At 44.2% G+C, this 27,500-nt stretch overlaps 1 protein-coding gene across 2 annotated transcripts in view; it reads right to left on the reverse strand.

The window, feature by feature from the left end:
- GRIK5 (glutamate ionotropic receptor kainate type subunit 5) overlaps positions 1–27,500 on the reverse strand; it is a 994,397-nt gene that overhangs the window by 112,841 nt on the left and 854,056 nt on the right. For both annotated transcript variants that reach the window (XM_069201377.1, XM_069201378.1), the window contains 8 exons: positions 26,137–26,315; positions 21,698–21,751; positions 12,917–13,078; positions 9,534–9,686; positions 7,368–7,472; positions 6,457–6,564; positions 5,458–5,661; positions 3,083–3,196 (listed from right to left, as the gene is read on the reverse strand). In XM_069201377.1, coding sequence (XP_069057478.1) covers positions 3,083–3,196; positions 5,458–5,661; positions 6,457–6,564; positions 7,368–7,472; positions 9,534–9,686; positions 12,917–13,078; positions 21,698–21,751; positions 26,137–26,315 — 1,079 coding nt within the window. The remainder of the gene's footprint in view (positions 1–3,082; positions 3,197–5,457; positions 5,662–6,456; positions 6,565–7,367; positions 7,473–9,533; positions 9,687–12,916; positions 13,079–21,697; positions 21,752–26,136; positions 26,316–27,500) is intronic.

The raw sequence follows: 27,500 nt of genomic DNA on the forward strand, positions 1-27,500 counted from the left end.
CAAGCTACGCAGGGCAGCCTAAGGTGGTCTTGTGTGGCTTGGTAAATGTCATTGTAGGTTTTGCATCGCCCTTGCGCCCCCTTGCATGGCGCAACGACAACACAAAAATATGATTAATACGCCCCCATGTTTCTAATCTTGCATTTTACAAATCACTTTATCAAGTGACTGACGGCCACATCTAGGAAGCGTGAATTGCAAACACAGGAGGGCGTACAGGCAAATTAATAGGGTATGGTGAGCCACAGCCGAGCCACAGGTCTTGCTTGGATCCAGCAGCTTGTGCATGAGCTGTGCTATTAAAAACACTTGGAAAGTAGATCGTGAATCAAGCATAAGGTACAAATATGATACAATCTACTCAAAATATAAAAAAGTATATTTCTTTAACATGCGGAAACATTTCACCTTTGTACATCAGATCATATTATTTCATAGACAGACATTTACATAAAAAGAGATAGCTTTTAGAAACATTCATGGCTCACCCCTTCCCCGAGAATGCCATTAGTGAACTAAGAGGCAGATCAGTGGTCATGTAAACATGGCCTAGATTCTTATTACAAATGGAGCAACATTACAGTCTATTAAATCAAACACAAACGGTGTTTGTACAGCGCACATCCTGAACTCAAGTATTTAAAGCTGCACTCATATGTAATAATAGCACAGAGTCCCCTGACCCAACTACGAGGACAATAATTCATTTATTTGGGGAGTATCATACCCCAAACACACTAATGAAGCTACACTACCAAATACAGGGTTAAAATAATGCACTTTACACACTGCAACCATCAGGGCTTAATTTGTGCCGGTGGTTCCCGGTGCTCGCCACCGACACTTAATTGTCAACACCAGCGCTTGTGACTGTCTGGCACAAGGTGGCACTGTCTGGTGAATTTAGGGATGAGCAGAACAACAGAGTATTATTAATATAATATATTCGCTTAAAAAAAAAACAGATTACAGGGACATTTTAGTTAAGTACTGAATTTACTCGCACAAAACCGTAGAAATTCAGTAGTTATATGAACAAGCCCTAACTATAACTTACGCCCTCGCAAAGCACTGCTTATGACCTCACATATTATACACTCATGACGTGGTCAGTGACATCACTGATGACATCTCAAATTACATCACTGATGACATCATCTAAACTGTGTAAGTGTGTAAAAAACGTTTATGAGAGTTAAAGATACGTACTAAGCTATTACATAGGTTCAATTAGTATTCTTCCACTACTACTGAACAGTGTTAGTATTTGTAACGTATGCCATCGGAGTGGACATGTGAGTATCTACATTTTTATGTGAGCGCTTGTGTGAGTGGTGTACAGTCGGGTGACTGGATGTATCAGTAGTTGTTTTACTGAGTGAGTGAGTTTATCTGTAGCTGCCTGGGTAAACAAATGGATGTTTGAGTAGTTCTATGTGTGAGTGATTGGTTTTGTCAGTAGCTGTAGAGGTAAGTGAGTGACTGAGTGCTTCAATGGCTGAGTGATTGGCTGTGTCTACCCTTGACTGTCCGTCTCACATTCGACAGTGAAGTATCATTTTGGGATTACACGTTTTTCTGTCCCGTGTAATGCAGTGTTTATTCACATTACAGGTCTGTTGTAATCCAACAGTGCAGCATGCCACAAGTCCTTTGAAATCAAGTGTTGTTCTCTCTCTGGAAGGCGCTCACTCGTACTAGAAGCCAAACACTACTTGTCTTGCTCCAACAGTACTGTGAGTCATAATGTAATCTTTAGATCAAATAGTTTTCAATATGAGTTCAACCATGGTGTACATGACTCTATCTAATGGTCATGTAAGTTCCATCAAGTTTGATCATTTATAGGTAAGAAGGCCCTGTGCCTGCAGTTCATAGTCGGCTTTCCAGGTTACTCTCTTTTGCTTTAGTAACGCTTTGCATAAGTTCTTTCGTAATCTCTAATATTTTTTTAACTGTTCAGAAATAAGTGAATTTTAATCACATATAAGTAATGATCCATTTCAAAACCCTGACTCAGAAATACCTAGTCCTGCTCTGAAGCCTTACACAGTGTCCACTCTCCTCCTGAGGTCTTTCCTCAGACTAGCGACAAGCTGCAGTGGCCTCATCCTTACTAGCTTAAACTCAAACCTTACCAGGAACCATGATCCTTCAGCAGCCAATAATGTCAAGAATATGGCGACCTCTAAACCTGAGCGAATCCCGTCTGATCTGAATCTGTCAGACTAAATCCCACACAGACTCTGAAGGAGCAGGACCAGCAGACATCATCACCACATGACCACAGGACATACGTCCTGGGATCACTTTAAGATTAGGGAAGGAAATCACTGACAGCAGATTAGACACGGACACTGTTTAGGGAGTCACTAACATGGATTCCACTGAAACAGAGTGAAATGAGTCATCGGTGGAGGGGGATGTACCATGGGCTCTATGAAGATAAACTGCCTGATTCAGATCTCGAAGGATGGAATATGCTGTCACAAATGTGAAGGATATCCCACACACCGTATTACAATCTCAATAGAATATAATGGGATCATAATCCGGCCGACAGGCTATCGGTCATGTTTGTGAAGGAGTATTCTCCTCCACTAAGATCTAAGGCCCTAAGTCACTAACCTTGGATACAATATATCCCAGAATACCTCAGCAGGCGACTCTCCTTCTACACCTCGATCTGGCATCTCCGCTTCGCCGACCTGGCAACCGTCCCACGAGTCCGCAGCACTGCAACCGGCGGTAGATCATTCTAGCACCTCGCCGTCAAAACATGGAACACTCTTCCCACCCACCTGCGCCAGACCAAAGACCTCCTTACTTTCAGGAAACTTCTCAAGACCTGGCTGTTCGAGCAGTAGCAGCACCTCCCCCTCCTTTCTCCCCCCCTCAGCGCCTTGACACCCTCACGGGTGAGTAGTGCGCTTTACTAATTCCTGATCGATTGATTGAACATATGCAGTGTTATCAGGGAGCTGCTGACACAGTGTGTACTGTTTACCCCTTTTTAGGGTGTTATTGCAAATGGACACAGCAGACACAATGCTAAGAGAAGATTTGTTATCTTAGAACATACCATGTGCACGCGGTAGAGGATGCTGATTCCAAGGGTCATGAAGGGTTTTGAGAAGTCGATCACCTTCTCCCGCTCTGCAGTGATGGTAAAGGCTGCCACAGCCAGGTCTGCTTTCTAGAACAGACAAAAAGAAGAAACACACAACACTCAGAACATAAACCTGTTTATTCTATGACCTTATGGAATTCTCTGAAGAGGCTCACTAATTGTGTGACCTTCTTTGAAATTCTCAAAAAAGTTAATAACTGTAAGACTGACTCCCTTCTTTTCAAACACTTTCACCTTGACACTCTCAAGAGAGTCACCTTGAACACCTTGACGCTCTCAAGAGTCACTGTCTCTGTGATCTTAATGGACACTCTAGTGAAAGCCAGAAGCTAGATGTAGTAACCAGTGAATATTTAACAAATCCTGGAAAAGGGACTTACCAGTTTTATCCAAGACAATCAAGAAATTCAGAAAAAGGTGTGCACCACTAAGATTAGTAGAAAATTCACAACAGAACCTTGCTAACCATGTGAGAGTCTCAAGAATTTCAGAGACATCCAATATTGTGTTAACTCTTTTAGGAGTACAACTAAAGCAATCAAGAAAAACACACAACCACTGAATGTGTCCAACTATGTGAGCTTTCTGAAAACTCTAAGAGATTCATTCAAACTGCAAGATTATGTATGACTCCTTGGAGAACCACCCATTGGTTGAGGAGGCCTAGAACCAACATGAATTTCATTAAAAATGAATTTAACTGGGGCTTCCTTGACACTCCCATACACTGTGAGCTTATCAAAGAAACAGAGAAATTGTGGAATTCATGAGATATTGCAAGAGACTCACCAACTCTGAGAGCTTACCAAAGACTCAGAGAAACGGTGAATTAATTAGATGTTCGTAGAGACCCACCAACTCTGTGAACTTATCAAAGACTCAGAGAATCTGTGAATTCGTGAGATATTCCTAGAGACTCACCAAATCTGTGAGTTGATCAAAGATTTGGAAAGTCTGTGAATTCATGATCTATTCCTAGAGACTCCCAAACTCTGAGCTCATCAAAGACTCACAGAAACTGAATTCATTGGATAATCCTAGAGACTCCAAAACTCTGTGAGCTTATCAAAGTCTCACAGAAACTGTGAATTCATGAAATATGCCTAGAGACTTGCCAACTCTGTGAGCTTTTCAATGACTCAGAGAAACTGTGATAGTCCTAGAGACTCACCAACTCTGTGAGCACCAGTATGTCAGAGACTCTCTTGAAAGTCACCATCTTTGTAAGCTTAACAAAACTTTAACAATGTTCACAAACTTTATTTATTAGAGACTCTCTAGAGTTTCACAGATGCCTTGAGCTTATGGAAGACCCATAAGAGAGTCAGAGAAACGGAATTAATCAAAAACAGTGAGAATGAGAAATTTGGTGAGCACAATTAAAACTCTCTTGAGGTTCATTTAAATGGATTTTAATTGTGATTCGTTAGAAACTCAATAACTCGGTGGGCTTTTTACGACTCTAAAGAGACAGATTGGAGATTCTCTACAGGTGCTCCAACTCTGGGAAATTATCTTTGGCTCTAAGAGACTTTTCAGACACTTTTCCGAGGCTCCCAAGCTGTATGCATTTAAGCCTGAAGACACTCATTCAGTCTGTGATCATATTAGAGGCTGTCAGAGCTCAAGAAGAAATGCACAGCAGACTCACCTAGCAAGGGAGCCTTTTTAGGACATAGACTCTCAAACACTGTATGACTTTCTGCAACTTACAAGGCATGAATGAGTAAACATTGTACTGTAACCACATAAGCTGACAAGTACCTTGTGCTTACATGCCACTTACAGATCTTAGCTGTACTCATCTCAACTCCAAAACAGAAACTCACATGCCACCAGGACCTTTCTGGCATTGATAAAACACTGATGTGTAGATGTTGTGAGCTTTTTGAGATTCATAGCATTGACAAATGCTCCCAGTAAGATTGTCTGAAATTCACAACATTGACTCCCAAACAATGTCATTATCTGAGACACATAAACCAGATGTGAAACACATTTCTTGACCAATACAACTGTGCTGATAACATGTGAGCTGACCTGCAACTAACTTGGAACGTACAAAATTGACTCACGCACCCTTTGTACACCCAGCATTGATTCACAAGCAATGTGTGCATATTGCAGGTTCATAAGACATATGTACAATCCCTTTGTGCGTGTTTGGAACTAAACTCAGAACATAGTCATAGTCATAGAGGCTGAGTCCATTTATCTGAGACAAACAACATAGATTCACATATCTGAATCCACCAACACAGCATGTCTAATTTTCTGAAGTTGACAACATAGATTTGCTTGCCCTGGTATGGGACAGAGATGCATACCCGGTTGATGAGCTCCCCGACCATGCCTGTCCAAGATCCATTGGCCTCCGGGGCCCCATAAAGGGCATCGTCCACTAGTTTGATGTGATAGTGGAACTTCAGGATATCTGATAGTTCCTTCAGCATCTCCACGCAGAAGCCCTCATATTGTTCATTACCCTCATACTGCTGGAAGTTCCCTCTCCTCATGACATATGGGTTTTCCTGGAATGAACAATGTGAAAAAGAGAAGATGTGTCAAAATATAGGAGCTCTGTCACAAAATACTGCACTTGGAAATAGTAATAATACACTCCACGTCACGTTGAATCACCAGCAATAATCAACACCAGTGCTGCACAACCAGCAGTGGCCACCAATTACCACAATAACTTCTGACCAGAAATCACCACAAGCCACTTGCTTCTAGCAATCACTCAGATCACCATAAGCCATTTGCCACAATCAGTCATCACCAGTCACTCACCACCAGCAATCACCATTAGTTACTATAAGTCACCTGCTGCCAACACCCGGCTAACACTGGAACACACAATAAAAACTACTGCATTTGGCAAGAGTAATGCCTGGTATTCCAGTGCAGAGTAACGGTTACTCACCCACAGTGGCAGGATAATCCACTTCTAGAGACCCTTCCCTCTTCCATCTCATTTTACTCATCCCAAGCCTAATCTTACTACTATGATCTCCCAAATAACACTTTCTACACTCCTCCCTCTTCTATCCCTCCATTATCCTGTTCAATCAGACTACCAGACACCGCTCAAATGAACTCCTGTTTCACTAGACTAATCCACTACTAATCCTTTGTGGGCCCCTGAGCTATATAAATCCAATTACAATTATATCACAACCAGATGTAGTGCTGAAGTGTAAATGCTCCAAGTGTTGACAGGCCAGTGTTCCACAGCACATCATATAGAAGAGAAGTTGGGAGCCTTCAACCTTTTCCATAGTCTGATGACTACCATCAGCTAAATGAACACTTGAGGGACTCACCAGGATGGTGGTGATGACCAGCGTCTTGTTCTCCAGGGTTTCTGAGGTGTTGAGGTTCAGCGTGGTTGCATTCATTGCCAACGTCCGGTTTGAGTACCAGATCCCAACCTGTGTGGATGAAGAACAATCAACTTGATTCTATTATCTGGTGAACTTCCTGAGTCTACCACCACCATTTCACCCCAGCTCCTACCCTCTCAGTATGTAAAAGACCACATAACTTATCTTATTTACCTTACACGACCTCCAGGTAAGATGGAAACACAGTCTACATGTTCATTCAATCCCTAGTCTTGCTGTAAAAAATAAACTCTTGTGGAGGGAGGGGAGATCACTTATCCATGCACATCCTTTCCTTGGAATCTGAGACTTCTATTGGTAAGGATGTAGTCAAGTTGATTACAAAGAGAAGGAAGGGGCCTCATCAACGTTCTCTCCTCTCTTTAGGTTTCTTTAAAGCAGGAAGGCTTCCAGGTGGAAAAAAAAACATCTTTGAACTGAATTTTCAATCAGAATCAATATTATAAATGTCTTAATTACCAATAGTTTTTTGACAACACTGGTGATTTCTGCAAATGTCTCTGGAAGCCTTTCAATGCTAGCTGACACTTTAGGAAGTCACTGGAAGGGAAAATACCATTCCGAAACTTTAGAAAAGAACTTTGACAAAAGATAGCAATGGTGGCCGGTAATGCTGCAATTTCCAAAGTATTGCCCCGAAACATCATAATCAGGGTTCAGGTGTGATCGAAATAGTCTGATTACTCACAGTGTCACCTGGAAGCACTTTAAGCTTCCCTCCAACCACGCCAACTATAACACCCCAGAAACCAATCAAGACAAAGTGCACAGACCAGCACTGGAATGAAGACGAAGGCGCTACACAAGGCAGACCGTAATCTTTGCCTTACCTCTCTATGGCCATCCTTCGATTTTTCCAAGATTCTAAGGGTGTAGTTCGTTCGCTGTCCTTTGCTGTTGAATTCCACCCTTCCTGTGAGTCCATCATGTTCTACCTGTTTGGGGGCGAGAAAGTTATTAAATGTAGGGCGGTCAAAGGCATGAGCAGCAAAGGTCTTAATAACAGGAGACAGATTGAAGGGTACAGAAATATTCAGGGGGACCTCATGTGAAAGAGTAATGCATATTTAATTGTGTTAAAACAAGGACAAGAAGGCAAGTGGGTAAGCATGTTGTGACACAAATGGAAAGAGAAGCAATTCTGGAAAGCAATAATCGGAAGGGTCCATAGAGGAAAGGAGACCGATCAGAATGGAGCGTGTATAGTGTGGAAAATGTATGTATGGAGAGAGAGAGGTAGCAAAAGAACCATCGGGCAGACGTAAGGGCCACCTTGCGCCATATTAGCGTCATTGATTTACGATAATGTGGCCCAAAGAGGCCAAAATTGCTGCGCCAAATTTACAAAGTGGTGCAATGCATGCATTGCGCGACTTTGTAATCCTTTGTGCTACATTATGCCTGTGCCAGGTATGATGAATGCAAAGGGGGCATTCCCCCATTAGGGGCTGCCGGAAAAATAGCACAAAGAAATTTAAGAGATTCCTTTCCGTCACTTTTTTTCGGCACTTTTAACACTTGCTCAGGGCAGGCATTAGAAGGAGGCACACCACTGTTTACAATGGGCCTCAATGGGCTTTGCAGGACAAGCATCAATATTATTTACGCTAATCCTGCGCCGCTCCGAACCTGCGTAAAGAATTCTGATGCTAGTTCCCTAACTACCGCCATGGTGCTGTTAGGGGGGGCACTAAGAGGCGCAAGAAAAGTGGGGCTGCACCGGGTGCAGTGCCGCTTTTCTTAAATCTGGCCCTATACGTCAAGTATTAACTGTTGATCAACAACTAACCGGTTGTGCATAGAGGACTCGACAACAGTGAACATCGGGATTCATCCTTTATTGAACAGCCACCAACTATGCATCATGTATTCGTTGATGAAGAACATTGTATCATCTGCACATCCAGTATCATTCAAGAATATCAGCCGACTGTAAATCCAGAACTCATACACATTGGTGATGCAACTATCACCACATCCTGGACTCCTCTAAGAGGAGTGTTTAACACTCTGTATATTCAGGAAAGACAGGTAATAGTAATCAAATCACAGCTCATCTACAATGAATATGCAATCAAACCATACACCAAATATTCAAGTAACAATTTTTCTACAATGAACATTTGACCAATTCTAGACACAGGATCAATAGTGCATCCATCAGTCACTGACGATGAACATTTAACTTACTGCACATCCAGAATTCATTGATGAATAGTCATATATAATCAGTATCCACCCAAAGGAGCACCTAGCATTCACTAATAAGTTGCAATTAACTCATTGATAATAAACACTCAAGAGTCTATCTAGGACTCCTTCTAACCAAATTCTGAGCAGTATTCATCTATGACCTGTTGATCCACTCAGATAACCGTTGCAGCATCTGGGGTCCAGAGCATTTACTCAGCTGTCACTCACTTAGGTGTCAGTTTTAAATTCTCTCTAGCAGGTTCATTAACTATTTTGATCTATTTGATATTCCAAATTTCCATGCACTAACACTGCAAGAGTCATCCACCAAAATTTGCGCATACATCAGTCCATCTGCAATTCCATTAGCACATGACAATATCGAAATGTCTATCCTTGAACCTTGGCATACTCTGCTTTAAATGTCCAACCAGCTACTGCAAACAAGTCCTCTAACTGTTCTTCTAGAGGACTCTCCTTCCAGGATTCATGAGCCATGAGTGTGTATCTAACCTGACACTACATGTTTCAGTTCTGCAACAAATCCTAATCTAACCTACAATGCACCTATCAGATGCACCCACCAAAGTATGGCTGTCATACCACATACGACCATGGGACTGCATGCCAGGTTACATCATCCTTGGACATTCATTTAAGTGATGATAAATGAAGAGCAGCATTTACCCAAAGGAGTAACATTCACTCAACTATCCAGAACAAGTGCAAAGAGTGGGGATCTGCAAGGCTCCAACAGGAGGCGGACCAAAGCTCTCGCGCTTTATGCCTCGCCATGCTCTCACCATGCGTAGGTAGTTCATCAGGCTGGTGCCGTGCTGCCAGATCTGGGATGTTGTGCAGGAGAGTTGCTTCACCCCAATCTCCTGGCTGCGGTTCAGCTCCCTCACGGCATTCACCACCACATGGACAGCATCAAACATCAGTGCTGCGGACAGCTGAAGGTTGCAGAGCATGAAAGAACAGGTTATACAGAGGGTAAATGAAGGAGAGAGTTTGCATTAGCAGTGATAGCTGTTCAGCGACCCTTTCATGATGCAGTAAATCTGCCAAGGGCAGTCCGTGACCTGGACTCCTCTCCCACAAATCTAGGGATGAGAAAAGAGCCAGCAGGCCCTGACAAGACCCCGTTGAGCCTTATCCTGGAGAAAATGTAAATGTAAATTAGCACTTGTATAGCGCACTACTCACCCGTTAGGGTCTCAAGGCGCTGTACTCATACCGCTATGGAACCCCTCCTGGCTTTTCCTTGTGAGGCGCCCACTCCTGAGCACCCACAGGGTGAAGCCAGGCATCCAAGCGCTGTTGGGGCCGTTGTGGAGATTAAGCAAGCTATTGCCCAGAGTTGCAGAGTGGGACCCATGAATTAGATTAGGCACCGAGGCGAGAATTATCTGGTCAAGGGGAATTGAGCCCAAGACCTGCCGAAGCGGGACTTGAACCCTGGTCTTGAGCCAGATCTCTGCTTCAGGGTCTGCCGCTCTAACCATTGAGCCACACTTCTCCACAAGGAGAAAAGAAGAGGAGGATTCAGTGGCATATGTGACTAGGTCACAGGTGAAAGATGGCATCTAACTTACATTCCCTTAGAGACATCCTTAACTGAAGAACTCTGAATATCTTTCCAATAAAGAAGCAGAAATCACCAGAATCACTGTCTGTAGAAAGCTTTAGGTGTCTCTGAAAGATGCAGCCTTGAATAGGCCACAATGAAATTTAAGTTATAATAGTATAATTCAGGTAACTTTCAGGAATTCCAGCACTACGCTTGATGCGCAAAATTACTGAAATCACGCCATTACTCCACATCCCATTGTTCACAGTGAAATTAAAGTGTGGAAGTGCAGGAATAACTAACAGAAGCAGAAAGTGTGAAGCTATTATTTGTGGTATTTTTTTTTTTTTTTTTAGCATAAAATAAGTTGATGTGTCAAAAATTGATGGGAGGAAGCATTTCACGCTGAAATATAGTCCATTTGTTTTTAGCATCATTTTGCATGATTTTCACTAAATTGTGTATAATTATGCAAAAGCAATTAACATGAATTTTGGACACTTAGGGCCTGATTCTAATGTTGGCGGGCGGCGGGAGCCGCCCGCCAAGCTACTGCCGCTGAATGACCGCACCGCGGTCAAAAGACCGCGGCGGCCATTTAGACATTTCCTCTGGGCCGGCGGGCGCTCTCCAAAAGAGCGCCCGCCGGCCCAGAGGAAATGCCCCTGCAACGAGGACGCCAGCTCAGAATTGAGCCGGCGGAGTTGCAGGGGTGCGACGGGTGCAGTTTGCACCCGTCGCGTATTTCAGTGTCTGCTTAGCAGACACTGAAATACTTTGCGGGGCCCTCTTACGGGGGCCCCTGCCGTGCCCATGCCATTGGCATGGGCACGGCAGGGGCCCCCAGGGGCCCCGCGGCACCCCCTACCGCCATCCTGTTCCTGGCGGGCGAACCGCCAGGAACAGGATGGCGGTAGGGGGTGTCAGAATCCCCCATGGCGGCGCAGCAAGCTGCGCCGCCATGGGGGATTCAAAGGGCAGCGGTAAACCGGCGGGAGACCGCCGGTTTGCCTCTTCTGACCGCGGCCGAAGCGCCGCGGTCAGAATGCCCTGCGGGGCACCGCCGGCCTGTCGGCGGTGCTCCCGCCGACCCTGGCCCCGGCGGTCTTAGACCGCCGGGGTCAGAATGACCCCCTTAGTCTGGAAGGGTTGAATGCCAGGGTATAGGTTACTGATACACTATTCCTATAAGTTCAGTCTTGCTATGTTCACCATTTGAAGAGGAGTGATTTTACCAGTAATAATATGGCCTATCACCACCAAGCTATCATGGATTTCAGCCCAAGAAGGCACATCTCTTTATTATTTTGGGGAGTTTGCAAAAATACACCAAAAGAATGTTTTGCGCTATAGAATCTGGTCCATGTCAGCAGATCTGAACATTATAAGGTATTAACCACCTGAGTAGATCTGATCTCTCACCATAAATGCTGGACCACATAGGCTCATCTGATCTTTCACTATAAGATGTGCAGCACATAGGTAGATCCAATTTTTCACTATAGGATCTGGACCTCATAGTACATCCAAGTTTTCACTTTAAGATCTTGAGCACATGGGAAGATTTGATCTTTCACTGCAGGATCTGAATCACGTGTGCAGATCTGATATTTTACTAAAGGATGATTCATTATAAAATGTGGACCACATGGGCCAATATGATATTTCACTTTAGGATCTGGGCCACATGAGCAGATCTGATCTTTCTGTCTTGGATCTGGACCACATGTGCAGATCTGATATTTCACTGTAAGTTCTGAATCACATGTGCAGATCTGATATTTCACTATAAGTTCTGGAGCACATGGGCAGACCTGATCTTTCAGTAATAAGTTCTGGAGCACATGGGCAGATCTGACTTTTCACTATAATATCTGGAGCACATGGGTAGGTCTGGTCTTTCATTATAAGATCTGGACCAAATGGGCAGATCTAATCTTTCACTAAACGTCCTGGAGCACATGGGCAGATCTGATCTTCTTCTCTATGAGGATAGAAGTAGCAATGGCTGGGTTTGGATACTGAAAGAGCCCATCAAATTTGGAGAGCACAGAGCAGAGGACTCAGGAACCCTTGAAGGCCTCATGTCATGAAAACCTTCAATTGCCCCTGAAGATACACCTTTGTATTCTAACTCCAGGTGAGCAAGATCTGGGAACTGCATAAAACAAGAAGTAATCGACTCAACGGGAGCAGCGCTGTACAGGCAAATTACTGGCTACTGATCAGGGAAGCGATTTTTAGAAGTAACTGATACCAATGAAATGATCTGGCTAGACACCAAGTTTGTGATTTAGAGTTGGGTGGTGGCAGTGCTGAATCTCAGTGAGTAAATACAGAAAGAAATCCGCTGGTGGAACTCTCTCTACATATTAACCCTACAGATGAGAAAATGAATCCTACGGATGAGGAAATTACACGGTTGGATTCTCTAATGGACCAAGGATACCCTTCTGAATTCAGACTTGTTTTCATAGCACCAAACTTCACATCAGGCTAACTAATTACTTACCAGGTACCACTGGCATCCCAACTTCCCCCAAAGCAGGATTATTAAACAATGGTTGAATATTAAACAGTGGTAGAATATGTTGGGGATCAAAGGGCACTTACCGCGGGTCCTGCGTATGAGCTGGCCTCGCAATTCTCACGCCAAGACATGTTGAGGCTGCGTACAAACTCCGTGTAGAAGGGGTGAGTAGTGTTGAACATCGAGAACCCCAGAATGTTGGACTGCTCATTGACGATCCCATCCAGGTTCAGGATAGAAAAGTCCTGTAGTGAAAATGGAGAGAATGCAAACTTTGATAAACAGTAAGGTGCAGATTAAATGAAGTTTTCCATCCCTCACGTTCTTCCCACTGAACATAAAAAATACATAGCACAAGGTTTACTAAGGCGTTTTCCAAACATAGGACAAACGTATGACTTTTATAAAGTAGAAAAAAAAAACAAAAGGATTGGCCGAGACTTATCCATTTTTGAAAGCACATGTATTAAGACTGTTTTCTTGATTCATGAACACACCCTTATCAAGGAGGTCAGTGTTTACTGGTTTAAGGCACTCTTGAGACAGTGTTAAGTAGAGAGTTTTTTTCATGCAGTCGAGCTATACATCAGTAAGTGACTAAGATGTCTCTCATTCACCGTGGACTCTAGTTCACTCTGATGAAGAGACCTCTCCCTGTGTCCTCTCTGGAAGGCCACCCGCCAGAATATACAGGGTATGATGCCCTTTGTTGCAGGAAGTAATCCCACCAGTACTGCTGAAGAAGAAGGATGTTACCACATGTCCCAGTGCATCCCTCTAAAGTGAACTAGTAGCATGTAGCTGATGGCAACCAATCAGCAAAGCTCTGTTGCAGTCTCTGAGCCAGGGGCCCTGACCAAGCTGCCGTCCCACGCTCAAGCGCCCTCTGAAGCAGACAGTGTGTTTGCAGAGGCTTTGGTGCTGCCCTCTTTGGTGTAAACATCCAAGTGTGCACCGTATTATTAGTACTGGTACTGTTACCATCATCAACATCTTTAACAACATTATTGTTTCTTGATTATTATTATTATCATCATCATCATTGTGATTATTAATATTATCATTATCATCATTATCACCGTATTATTGATCTTGGTGCTGTTACCACCTTCAACATCTTTAACACTGTTATTGTTTCTTGATTATTATTATTATTATTAACATCATCATCATGATTATTATTATTATCATTATCATCATTATCACCGTATTATCAGTCTTGGTACTGTTACCGCCGTCAACATCTTTAACAACATTATTGTTTCTTGATTATTATTATTATTATTACCATCATCATCATCGTGATTATTATTATTATTTTTAGCATCATGATCACCATGTTATCAGTCTTGGTATTGTTTTCACGGTCAACATGTTTAACAAAGCCGTCAACATCTTTAACAGAGTTAATATTGTTTCTTGATTATTATTATTATCATCATTATCATTATTATTAATATTATTATTATCATCATTATTACCGTATTATCAGTCTTGGTACTGCTACCACCGTCAACATCTTTAACAACGTTACTATGGTTTCTTGATTATTATTATTATCATCATCGTCATTGTGATTACTAAAATTATCATTATCATCATTATCACCGTATTATAGATCTTGGTACTGTTACCACCGTCAACATCTTTAACAACGTTATTATTGTTTCTTGATTAATATTATAATTAGTATCATCTTTATCATTATTATTATCATCATCATCATCATCACTATTATTATCATTATCATCATGAGCACCATATTATCAGTCTTGGTACTGTTACCACAGTCAACATCTTTAACAATGTTATTATTGTTTCTTGATTATTATCATTATTATTATTATTATTATTATTATTATTATTATTATCATTATCTTTATCATTATTATTATTATCATTATCGTCATGATTATTATTGTTATCATTATCATCATTATCACCGTATTATTAGTATTGGTACTGTTACCATCATCAACATCTTTAACAACATTATTATTGTGTCTTGATTATTATTATTATCATCATCATCATGATTATTAATATTATTTTTATCATCATTATCACTGTATAATCAGTCTTGGTACCTTTACCACCGTCAACATCTTTAACAACGTTAATATTGTTTCTTGATTATTATTATTATCATCATCATCATCATGATTATTAATATTATTATTGTCTTCATTATCACCGTATTATCAGTCTTGGTACTGGTACCATCGTCAACATCTTTAACAACGTTAATATTGTTTCTTGGTTATTATTATTATCATCATTCTGATTATTGATATTATCATTATCATCATTATCACCGTATTAGCACTCTTGGTACTGTTACCATTATCAACATCTTTAACAATGTTAGTATTGTTTTTTAATTATTATTATTATTGTTATTATTATTATTATCATTATCATCATTTTTGTTAATAATATTATTAATAATATTGTTATTATTATTTCTATTATCATTGTTATTATTATTATTATCATTGCCATTAATATTATTGTTTTTATTATCATCATTATCATTAATATTGTCCTTATTATCATCACCATCATCATCATTATTATTATTATTGTTATTATTATTACTAATACTATTTGTATCACTCATCATTATTATTGTTGTTATAATCATCATCATTATTATTAATATTATTGTTATTACTATTATTATTATTATTACAACAACTTACACTACAACTGCTGACATCTTTATTATTATGTAGTTGGAAATCTCAATGATCGGAAACCAACATTCACATATTTGTCTCAGGTTTGAGTTTCTGGACATTTCATTTCGTTATTATCTGATCTGAAATTAGACTTGGCTCCTGATGAAATATATCTCATGACTAAAGTCTGGGGCACTAATCTCATTAGAGGACCTAAGTGTCCCTCCCGCTGCCACTGGCACTGAAGCAGTACGCTACGTACTGGTCCACACCAGGCTGCTGGCCAGAGCTTCTGGTGAGAATTTCACCAATGGTGCAATAGCTAGAGGTAGTGACTGGCGCCAAGATCGACAGCTAAATCTATTATTGCCCTCTTCGGCCCCTTAAAAGGTAAGTTATCATGAGAGCTATGGTAAGAGAATCAAACGGGTGGCTACAGATTAGTCTGAAATTGAGCAGTTGGCACTTCAAGGACTTACTCCTGAAGTAGAAATACTCTAAACTGCCCTGACAGATTCCACTCTTTCTGGGATGCCTCTGAGCTGCAGTTATGGCTTAGCTTATTTTGCAGAGGTTTATTCTTTAACTGGACCTGTTGTAATATCTCCAAAACTTCCTCTGTTCTTTCTGAAGTGTGCTCCATCACATAGATACACGCCATGACACACTGACTGAAATTAATCAAGTTTACATTCAGTCGGTCAACTTGAGTGCTGACTCATTCACAGGGCATGCTCTGTGGTTCTGACACCTTTATGGCCTATTCCAGCCTAAATATATGTATATCTAAAATCATCCACTGAAACTTCCCTTCTAAACCTGTCACCTCAATGTGCCCAAACTGGTACTGACAGGGCAGGTGCATCTAAGAATCCTCTCAGTGTCAACAGGGACAATCTGATGGAACAGGCTGCCCAGTCCATCACAAATGATTTACAACAAGACATTCTTTGATCAACAAATATGTCTTCTACTCTTCTAGGACATGATTTACAACAAGGTGGTCTTTAATACGAAAATGTGTCTTCTACTCTTCAAGGACATGATTTACAACAAGGAGGACTTTAATACGAAAATGTGTCTTCTACTCTTCAAGGACATCAATCAATCAATCAATCAATCAATCAAAAAATTTGTATAGCGCGCTACTCACCCGGAGGGTCTCAAGGCGCTGGGGGGAGGGGGGACCGCTACTGCTCAAACAGCCAGGTCTTGAGTTGCTTCCTGAAGGAGAGGTGGTCGTGGGTCAGACGGAGGTGGATGGGGAGGGAGTTCCAAGTCTTGGCTGCCAGGTAGGAGAAGGATCTTCCTCCCATGGTGGCTTTTCTAATGCGTGGCACGGCGGCGAGGGCGTGGCTGGTCGATCGTAGCTGGCGGGTGGGAGTGTAGAAGGTCAGGCGGTTGTTGAGGTACCTGGGGCCCAGGTCGTGGAGGGCCTTGTGTGCGTGGGTGAGGAGGCGGAACGTGATTCTCTTGCTGATGGGGAGCCAGTGCAAGTCTCTCAGGTGTCCGGAGATGTGGCTGTGTCGGGGGATGTCAAGGATGAGGCGTGCGGAGGCGTTCTGGATGCGTTGGAGTCTTTTCTGTAGTTTGACCGTGGTTCCGGTGTAGAGGGTGTTACCGTAGTCCAGTCGGCTGGTGACGAGTGCCTGGGTGACCGTCTTCCTGGTTTCGGTGGGGATCCATCGGAAGATCTTTCGGAGCATGCGTAAGATGTTGAAGCATGATGAAGAGACGGCGTTGACTTGTCTGGTCATCGAGAGGGAGGAGTCCAGGATGAAGCCCAGGTTGCGTGCGTGGTCCGTTGGTTTGGGTGCGCTGCCCAGGGCAGGGGGCCACCAGGAGTCGTCCCAGGCAGATGGTGATGATCCAAGGATGAGGACTTCCGTCTTGTCTGAGTTTAGTTTCAGGCAGCTGTTCATCATCCACTCGGCTACGTCTTTCATCCCTTCGTGCAGGTTGGTTCTGGCGGTGGCTGGGTCGTTGGTGAGGGAGAGGATCAGCTGAGTGTCGTCGGCGTAGGAGATGATGTTGAGGTTGTGATGGCGTGCGATGGCTGCGAGGGGGCTCATGTAGACGTTGAAGAGGGTGGGGCTGAGTGAAGATCCTTGTGGTACGCCGCAGATGACTTCGGTGGCCTCGGATCTAAACGGGGGGAGGCGGACTCTCTGGGTTCTTCCGGTGAGGAACGAGATGATCCACTCTAGAGCCTTCTCTTGAATTCCGATGTTGCTGAGGCGCTGCACTAGGGTGCGGTGGCAGACTGTGTCGAACGCTGCGGAGAGGTCGAGGAGGATGAGGGCCGCTGTTTCCCCATTGTCGAGCAGGGCTCGGATGTCGTCAGTGGCTGCGATGAGGGCGGTCTCGGTGCTGTGGTTGGCTCGGAAGCCGGACTGTGAGTGGTCGAGGGATCCATTAGTCTCGAGGAAGGCGGCCAGCTGTCTGTTGACGGTCTTCTCGATGACTTTGGCAGGAAACGGGAGGAGCGAGATGGGGCGGTAGTTCTTGAGGTCGGTGGGGTCTGCTGATGGTTTCTTCAGGAGGGCGCTGAGTTCGGCATGCTTCCAGCTCTCTGATTTACAACAAGGAGGACTTTAATAGGAAAACGTGTCTTCTACTCTTCGACGACTTTAATAGGAAAATGTGTCTTCTACTCTTTGATGACATGATTTACAACAAGGAGGTCTTTAATAGAAAAATGTGTCTTCTACTCTTCTAGGAAATTATTTACAACAAGGAGGACATTAATAGGGAAATCTGTCTTCTACTCTTCTGGGACAGGATTTACAACAAGGAGGACTTTAATAGGAAAATGTGTCTTCTACTCTTCTAAGACATGATTTACAACAAGGAAGACTTTAATAGGAATATGTGTATTCTACTCTTTTAGGACATGATTTACAACAAGGAGGTCTTTGATAGGAAAATGTGTCTTCTACTCTTCTGGGACATGATTTACAACAAGGTGGACTTTAATAGGAAAATGTGTCTTCTACTCTTCTGGGACATGATTTACAACAAGGAGGACTTTAATAGGAACACGTGTATTCTACTCTTCTGGGACATGATTTACAACAAGGAGGACTTTAATAGGAAAATGTGTCTTCTACTCTTCTAAGAAATGATTTACAACAAGGAGGACTTTAATAGGAGCATGTGTATTCTACTCTTCTAGGACATGATTTACAACAAGGAGGTCTTTTATAGGAAAATGTGTCTTCTACTCTTCTGGGACATGATTTACAACAAGGAGGACTTTAATAGGAAAATGTGTCTTCTATTCTTCTAGGACATGATTTACAACAAGGAGGACTTTAATAGGAAAATGTGTCTTCTACTCTTCTGGGACAAGATTTACAACAAGGAGGACTTTAAGAGGAAAATGTGTCTTCTATTCTTCTAGGACATAATTTACAACAAGGAGGACTTTAATAGGAAAATGTGTCTTGTACTCTTCTGGGACATGATTTCAACAAGGAGGACTTTAATAGGAAAATGTGTCTTCTACTCTTCTAAGACATGATTTACAACAAGGAGGACTTTAATAGGAAAATGTGTCTTCTACTCTTCCACAACATGATTTACAACAAGGAGGACTTTAATAGGAAAATGTGTCTTCTACTCTTCGACGACATGATTTACAGCAATAAATTATTTGATAGAAAAACGTGTCTTCTACTCTTCTAAGATGTGAGTTACAACAGGACATTCTTTGATAGAAAATGCGTCTTCTACTCTTGTAGGTCATGATTTAGAGCAAAAAATATGTGATAGGAAAATGTGCCTTCTACTGTTCTAGAACATGAGTTACAACAAGAAAGTATTTGATAAGAAAACATGTCTTCGACTCTTCGAGGACATGAGTTACTACAAGAAATTCTTTGGTAGAAAATGTGTCTTCTACACTTCGAGGACAAGATTTACAACAATACATTCTTTGATAGAAAATGTGTCTTCTACTCGTCTAAGACGTGACTTACAACACAACATTCTATGATAGACAAATGTGTCTTCTACTCCTCTAGGACAAGCTAGAGGAAAATAAACTGCACATTTCACCTAAACTTCTAGACATGCTGGAGGCCTGACTTAGAGAATGAAACAACGAATGACAGAGAAGAATGAGAGATAGAGAGAAAGAGAGACAAAGCCAAACATAGCAACAATAGGCTAGAAGTATGGATAAAGCAGAGAGAGAGGTAAAGGGGGTAAGCAAAAGATGGTAGCAGTCGGGGTCAGGGCATGGCACCTCAGAGAGGGAATGGGCAGAAAGTGGGGAAGAGAGAAGGGGAGATGGATTACTCGAAATATGGAAGGGGTTGTTAGAGGGAATGACACATCGGAGTGAGAAAAAGAGAGATGTTAAGTGTGCATTGAAATGTTCATGAATTTCCTAAATGTGCGTTAGTTACTCTACATTTTAATTCCTACGCTTACATTTATTCTGACTTCTTTTAATATTTTTATGGCTTACATTAACAAGGCCTCAGGCCTTGAAGTCATTCTTTAAATATAAATACTGTATCCTGAGGTTCATTATTGTTTTATATTTCTTCCTGACCCTACATGCAGCACTGTTCAATGTAGCCTTACAGCCCTCTGTTGTGGGCAATATCAGCCATTAAAGGCCCACTCCAGCGTTAAAGGCCCGAGCCGAAAGCATTAGGGTGTCATTAGGCCAGAAGGTGGCTAAATCAATATTCATGTAGTGAGCTAGTGCTAAGGTGATAGGGCTATGAGATGTTTTTAAAATCAGAAACTGTCTTTTGTTGTAGCAATGATCATACCCGCTGACTTTGCAGTTTCTTTCACTGACCATCCAGACAATTGCTGCACAAACATTTAAATGGGCAGTAACTCTGATCTTTTGGGGTCTTTACCAGAGATGCAAACCGAGTCTCTGTTTGAGTTGCTGCACATGTGAGACTGAAAGTATCTTTCATGATTTTGCGCATTATTATATCTCCTGTACTGACAGCCTTTATGGCAATCGACTGTAGATTTCTTACTGCATTTGCAATATTCCTAATTCTGTCTTGTGCCTAAATGCTTTAGCAATCTTCATGGCTTCGCTGATCACTGGTTTGAAGCTTGTTGTTTCAGTGGGGCCTTTCTTATTGGCTGTTTCTGAAATGCTGTTTGAGTCTTATCTCTAGGGGCACATTACTGCATAACTTTGAGATTAACTGCCCCAGATAACCCAATGTTGGACATTGCTTCGGGGGACGGGGTGTTTGGGGTGTTACACCCCCTAATACATTTTTTTCATGTTCCATAGTTGAGTACAGCTGCTCTCAGTTGGTTATTTTGCATTGTCTGTTGGATATCACAAGGCATTTTTCCATACAAGTTCAGACAAAAATACACACTCTCTCCGTTTTGAAAGTCTTCAAAATGTTGGTTATTTGATCAAAAATTGTGTTTTCCCTCACTAAGGGGGATATTTAGGAGCCCCCAAGCACTGGCTTAGAGAAAAAAAAAAAATACGCTAAGGTGGTGCTAAGGTGGCTTTTTCCACACGCAATATGTACAAAGTGGCGCAATGCATGCATTGCACCACTTTATAAACCATTGCGCCACAGTATTCCTGTGCCAGGCATAATGTATGCAAGGGGGACGTTCCGGCAAAAATGGCACAGTGAAATTTAACAGATTTCAGTGCACCGTTTTGGGCGTCATTTTCAACGCCTGCTCAGAGCAGGTGTTAAATGACGCACCCGTAGAAACCTTTGGGCCTCCTTGCACTTTGCTGCACTAGTGTCAACATTTTTGACACGACAAATGCGTCAAAAATGTGGACGCTATTGTGCTAACGACCACCATAGTGCGCATATTATAAATATGACGTAACTATGGTGTCATTATGTGTCGGTAAGGGGGGGGCGCAGAAAAAGTGCTGCATCAGCTCTGATGCACCACATTTTCTTGGATGTGGGCCCTAGTTGCCCCACCAATGCGTATTCTTCTCCCTTTCCACTGCCCCTAACCTAAAGCCCCTCTCAGAAGCCTTCATGTCTTTCATGTATGTTAACAACATGTCCCAAGGTGACTGCTGGGAAACCTAAAGCTCGCCCCCCAATCCTAGTGACCCCGCCAGGGGTATGGCTGTCCCACACACTCAGGCCAATCAGAGCAGTCCAGCTACCCTCCCCGCCCCAGCTCTTCCACCACTGCCAGGCTTACCATCGTGGTCAGGATGTATTTGTAGAGGGCAGAGGTCATGCCGAGCTCGGAAGCCTACAGGAGAGAGAGGCAGGAAACAAGACAGACATTAAACATGTGACCAAGTTTTAATCACTGAATACGTGTTTCTCCAAGTGAGCGGCAGGTGGCAGTACACGCTTGCACTGTTGTTTACCCGAAGGGACTTTTGTTAAGAAGAGTGTGACCTGAATCCTGCAGTGTCAGTTTTACAAGAGTCAGCAGTGTGAGCTCCCAATAGCAGTGCCTGTTAATCTTACATGACCCTAGCTGTGTGAGCTCCCTTCAGCAGTGCCTGTCACTTTCACAAGAGTCAGCAGTGTGCGCTCCCTCCAGCAGTGCCTGTCACTTTTACAAGAGTCAGCAGTGTGAGCTCCCAACAGCAGTGCCTGTTAATTTTACATGACCCTAGCTGTGTGATCTCCCTTCAGCGGTGCCTGTCACTTTTACAAGAGTCAGCAGTGTGCGCTCCCTCCAGCAGTGCCTGTCACTTTTACAAGATTAAGCAGTGTGAGTTCCCAACAACAGTGCCTGTTAATCTTACATGACACTAGCTGTGTGACCTCCCTTCATCAGTGCCTGTCACTTTCACAAGAGTCAGCAGTGTGCGCTCCCTCCAGCAGTGCCTGTCACTTTTACAAGAGTCAGCAGTGTGAGCTTCCAACAGCAGTGCCTGTTAATTTTACATGACCCTAGCTGTGTGAGCTCCCTTCAGCAGTGCCTGTCACTTTCACAAGAGTCAGCAGTGTGCGCTCCCTCCAGCAGTGCCTCTCACTTTTACAAGAGTCAGCAGTGTGAGCTCCCAACAGCAGTGCCTGTTAATCTTATATGACCCTAGCTGTGTGATCTCCCTTCAGCAGTGCCTGTCACTTTTACAAGAGTCAGCAGTGTGCGCTCCCTCCAGCAGTGCCTGTCACTTTTACAAGAGTCAGCAGTGTGAGCTCCCAACAGCAGTGCCTGTTAATCTTACATGACACTAGCTGTGTGATCTCCCTTCAGCAGTGCCTGTCACTTTTACAAGAGTCAGCAGTGTGCGCTCCCTCCAGCAGTGCCTGTTAATCTTACATGACACTAGCTGTGTGATCTCCCTTCAGCAGTGCCTGTCACTTTTACAAGAGTCAGCAGTGTGCGCTCCCTCCAGCAGTGCCTGTCACTTTTACAAGATTAAGCAGTGTGAGTTCCCAACAACAGTGCCTGTTAATCTTACATGACACTAGCTGTGTGAGCTCCCTTCATCAGTGCCTGTCACTTTCACAAGAGTCAGCAGTGTGCGCTCCCTCCAGCAGTGCCTGTCATTTTTACAAGAGTCAGCAGTGTGAGCTCCCAACAGCAGTGCCTGTTAATCTTACATGACCCTAGCTGTGTGAGCTCCCTTCATCAGTGCCTGTCACTTTCACAAGAGTCAGCAGTGTGCGCTCCCTCCAGCAGTGCCTGTCACTTTTACAAGAGTCAAGCAGTGTGAGCTCCCAACAGCAGTGCCTGTTAATCTTACATGACCCTAGCTGTGTGAGCTCCCTTCAGCAGTGCCTGTCACTTTTACAAGAGTCAGCAGTGTGCGCTCCCTCCAGCAGTGCCTGTCACTTTTACAGGAGTCAGCAGTGTGAGCTCCCTCCAGCAGTGCCTGTCACTTTTACAAGAGTTAGCAGTGTGAGTTCCCAACAGCAGTGCCTGTTAATCTTACATGACCCTAGCTGTGTGAGCTCCCTTCAGCAGTGCCTGTCAGTTTTACAAGAGTCAGTAGTGTGAGCTCTCAACAGCAGTGCCTTTTAATCTTACATGACCCCAGCTGTGTGAGCTCCCTTCAGCAGTGCCTGTCACTTTTACAAGAGTCAGCAGTGTGCGCTCCCTCCAGCAGTGCCTGTCACTTTTACAGGAGTCAGCAGTGTGCTCCTGACAGCACTGTTGTGTTAGTGTGAACTCTCCTTACCCTTGCGCTGTCAGTATGAGCTCTCTCTAACATTGTCCTGTCAGTGTCAGCTCTCTCTAACGTTGTCGTATCAGTGTGACCTGTCTCTCCTGTCAGTGTGAGTTATTTCTAGCATTGTCCTGTCAGTGTCAGCGCTCTAACATTGACCTTTCAGTGTGAACTCTCTCTAACATTGTACTGTCAGTGTCAGATGTCTCTGTCGGTGTGAGCTCTCTCTAACACTGTCATGTCAGTGTGATCACTCTCTAACATTGCACTGTCAGTGTGACTGTCTCTAACATTGCCCTGTCAGTGTGAGCTGTCTCTGTCAACGTCAGCTGTCTCAAACATTGTCCTGTCAGCGTGAGCTCTCTCTAACATGGTCCTGTCAGCGTCAGCTCTCTCTAACATGCCCCTGTTAGCATGAGCTCTCTCTAAAAATGTCCTGTCAGTGTGAGCTGTCTGTAACATGGTCCTGTCAGTGTGAGTTGTCTCTAGCATTGTCCTGTCAGTGTGAGCTCTCTAACATTGTCCTGTCAGTGCGAACAGTCTCTGTCAGTGTGATCTGACTCTAACATTGTCCTGTCAGTGTCAGCTCTCTCTAACTTTGTCCTCTCAGTATGAGCTGTCTCTAACATTGTCCTGTCAGTGTCAGCTGTCTCTGTCAGTGTGAGCTGTCTCTAACATTGTAATGTCAGTGTGATCTCTCTCTAACATTGTCCTGTCAGTGTGAGCTGTCTCTGTCAGTGTTAGCTGTCTCTTTCACTGTAATGTCAGTGTGATCGCTCTCTAACATTGTCCTGTCAGTGTGAGCTGTCTCTGTTAGCTGTCTCTAACACTGTAATGTCAGTGTGATCGCTCTCTAACTTTGTCCTGTCAGTGTGAGCTGTCTCTCTCAGTGTGAGCTGTTTCTAACATTGTCCTGTCAGTGTGAGCTGTCTCTGTCAGTGTGAGCTGTCTCTGTCAGTGTGAGCTGTCTCTAACACTGTCCTGACCTCTCCCTCTGTCATGCCCTGTCACTATCAGCTCTCTTTATCATCGCAGTGTGAGTGCGAGCTCTCTTTACCATCACAGTGTGAGTGCGAGCTCTCTTTACCATCACAGTGTGAGTGCGAGCTCTCTTTACCATCACAGTGTGAGTGCGAGCTCTCTTTACCATTGCACTGTGTGAGCTCTCTTTATCATCACAGTGTGAGTGCGAGCTCTCTTTATCATCGCAGTGCGAGTGAGAGCTCTCTTTACCATTGCAGTGTGAGTGCGAGCTCTCTTTATCATTGCAGTGTGTGAGCTCTCTTTATCATCGCAGTGTGAGTGCGAGCTCTCTTTATCATAGCAGTGTGAGTGAGAGCTCTCTTTACCATTGCAGTGTGAGTGCGAGCTCTCTTTATCATCGCAGTGCGAGAGAGAGCTCTCTTTACCATTGCAGTGTGAGTGCGAGCTCTCTTTATCATTGCAGTGTGTGAGCTCTCTTTATCATTGCAGTGTGTGAGCTCTCTTTATCATCGCAGTGTGAGTGAGAGCTCTCTTTACCATTGCAGTGTGAGTGCGAGCTCTCTTTACCATTGCACTGTGTGAGCTCTCTCTATCATCGCAGTGCGAGTGAGAGCTCTCTTTACCATTGCAGTGTGAGTGCGAGCTCTCTTTATCATTGCAGTGTGTGAGCTCTCTTTATCATCGCAGTGTGAGTGCGAGCTCTCTTTATCATAGCAGTGTGAGTGAGAGCTCTCTTTACCATTGCAGTGTAAGTGCGAGCTCTCTTTATCATCGCAGTGCGAGTGAGAGCTCTCTTTACCATTGCAGTGTGAGTGCGAGCTCTCTTTATCATTGCAGTGTGTGAGCTCTCTTTATCATTGCAGTGTGTGAGCTCTCTTTATCATCGCAGTGTGAGTGAGAGCTCTCTTTACCATTGCAGTGTGAGTGTGAGCTCTCTTTACCATTGCACTGTGTGAGCTCTCTTTATCATCGCAGTGTGAGTGCGAGCTCTCTTTACCATTGCAGTGTGTGAGCTCTCTTTATCATCACAGTGTGAGTGCGAGCTCTCTTTACCATTGCACTGTGTGAGCTCTCTTTATCATCGCAGTGCGAGTGAGAGCTCTCTTTACCATTGCAGTGTGAGTGCGAGCTCTCTTTATCATTGCAGTGTGTGAGCTCTCTTTATCATTGCAGTGTGTGAGCTCTCTTTATCATCGCAGTGTGAGTGAGAGCTCTCTTTACCATTGCAGTGTGAGTGCGAGCTCTCTTTATCATCGCAGTGTGAGTGAGAGCTCTCTTTACCATTGCAGTGTGAGTGTGAGCTCTCTTTACCATTGCACTGTGTGAGCTCTCTTTATCATCGCAGTGTGAGTGCGAGCTCTCTTTACCATTGCAGTGTGTGAGCTCTCTTTATCATCACAGTGTGAGTGCGAGCTCTCTTTACCATTGCAGTGTGAGTGTGAGCTCGCTTTATCATCGCAGTGTGAGTGTGAGCCCTCTTTATCATTGCACTGAGTGTGAGTGCTCAGCCCCCACCACCTACCTTCTTGAGAATGATGTAGGACACTGAGGCGTTGGCGTCGATGATGATGGTGGACACCTTGTCGTCGCGGATCTCCTTCAGGATGGGCGTAGGGTCATTGTTGTCATCTAACATCCGAATAGACAGTGTCTCTCGTGAAATGAGAAACTGCCTGATCAGCTCCTCCAATCGCAGCAGGCCTGAGGGTGGAAAGGGTGAGACAGTTACAGGGAGTGATGGTGGCACGGTGGTGGTTTACTGAGGGTTGGCATTGTATTGTGCCTTGTAAGGGAGACTGAAGGCAGCACTGTGTAGTGTTCAGTACCGCGCAGTGCAGAGGTGGTGTATCTGCACTGAGGCCCTCATTACAACCTTGGCGGGCGGGAGAGGCCGCCCACCAAGGTTCTACCGCCGAGCAGCAGCCAATGCCGCCGCACTCCCGCCGGCCCCATTTTGACATCTCCGCCGGCCCTGCGGGGATGTCGGCCGCAACATGGGAGCCGGCTCCTAATGGAGCGGGCGGTGTTGCGGCCGTGCGACGGGTGCAGCTGCACCCTTCGCGCTTTTCACTGCCTGCTGTGCAGACAGTGAAAAGCAGTGTGGGGCTGTGCCCGGGGGCCCATGCCAAGTGCATGGGAAGTGCAGGGACCCCCAGGGGCCCCGCAACTCCCCTTCACGCCAGGACCGCCATGGACAGGCTGGCGGGAACAGGACTCGTAATCCCCTGGGCATCGCTGCAAGCATCGCTGCCCTAGAGGATTAAAACCGCCGGGACAACCATGGCAGTAAACCGCCGGTCCCGGCGGTGCGATCGCACTGCTTCCGCTGCGGTCGTAATTGGCAAGATTGACGCCACACTGCAGTGACAGCATCCTGATCTGTTACTGATATCACAGCACTAGTGAGACGATACACAGCACCACACTGCAGTGACAGCATCCTGATCTGTTACTGATATCACAGCAGTGCACTAGTGAGACGATACACAGCGCCACACTACAGTGACAGCGTCCTGATCTGTTACTGATATCACAGCACTAGTGAGACGATGCACAGCACCACACTGTAATGGCAGCATCCTGATCTGTTACTGATATCACAGCAGTGCACCAGTGAGACGATACACAGCGCCACACTACAGTGACAGCGTCCTGATCTGTTACTGATAGCACAGCACTAGTGAGACGATACACAGCGCCACACTGCAGTGACAGCATCCTGCTCTGTTACTGACAGCACAGCAGTGCACCAGTGAGACGATACACAGTGCCACACTGCAATAGTGAGACAATACACAGCACCACACTGCAGTGAAAACATCCTGCTCTATTACTGATGGCACAGCACTAGTGAGACGATACACAGCACCACGCTGCAGTGACAGC

Source organism: Pleurodeles waltl, chromosome 7 (assembly GCF_031143425.1).
Source record: "Pleurodeles waltl isolate 20211129_DDA chromosome 7, aPleWal1.hap1.20221129, whole genome shotgun sequence".
Classification (NCBI taxonomy): domain Eukaryota; kingdom Metazoa; phylum Chordata; class Amphibia; order Caudata; family Salamandridae; genus Pleurodeles; species Pleurodeles waltl.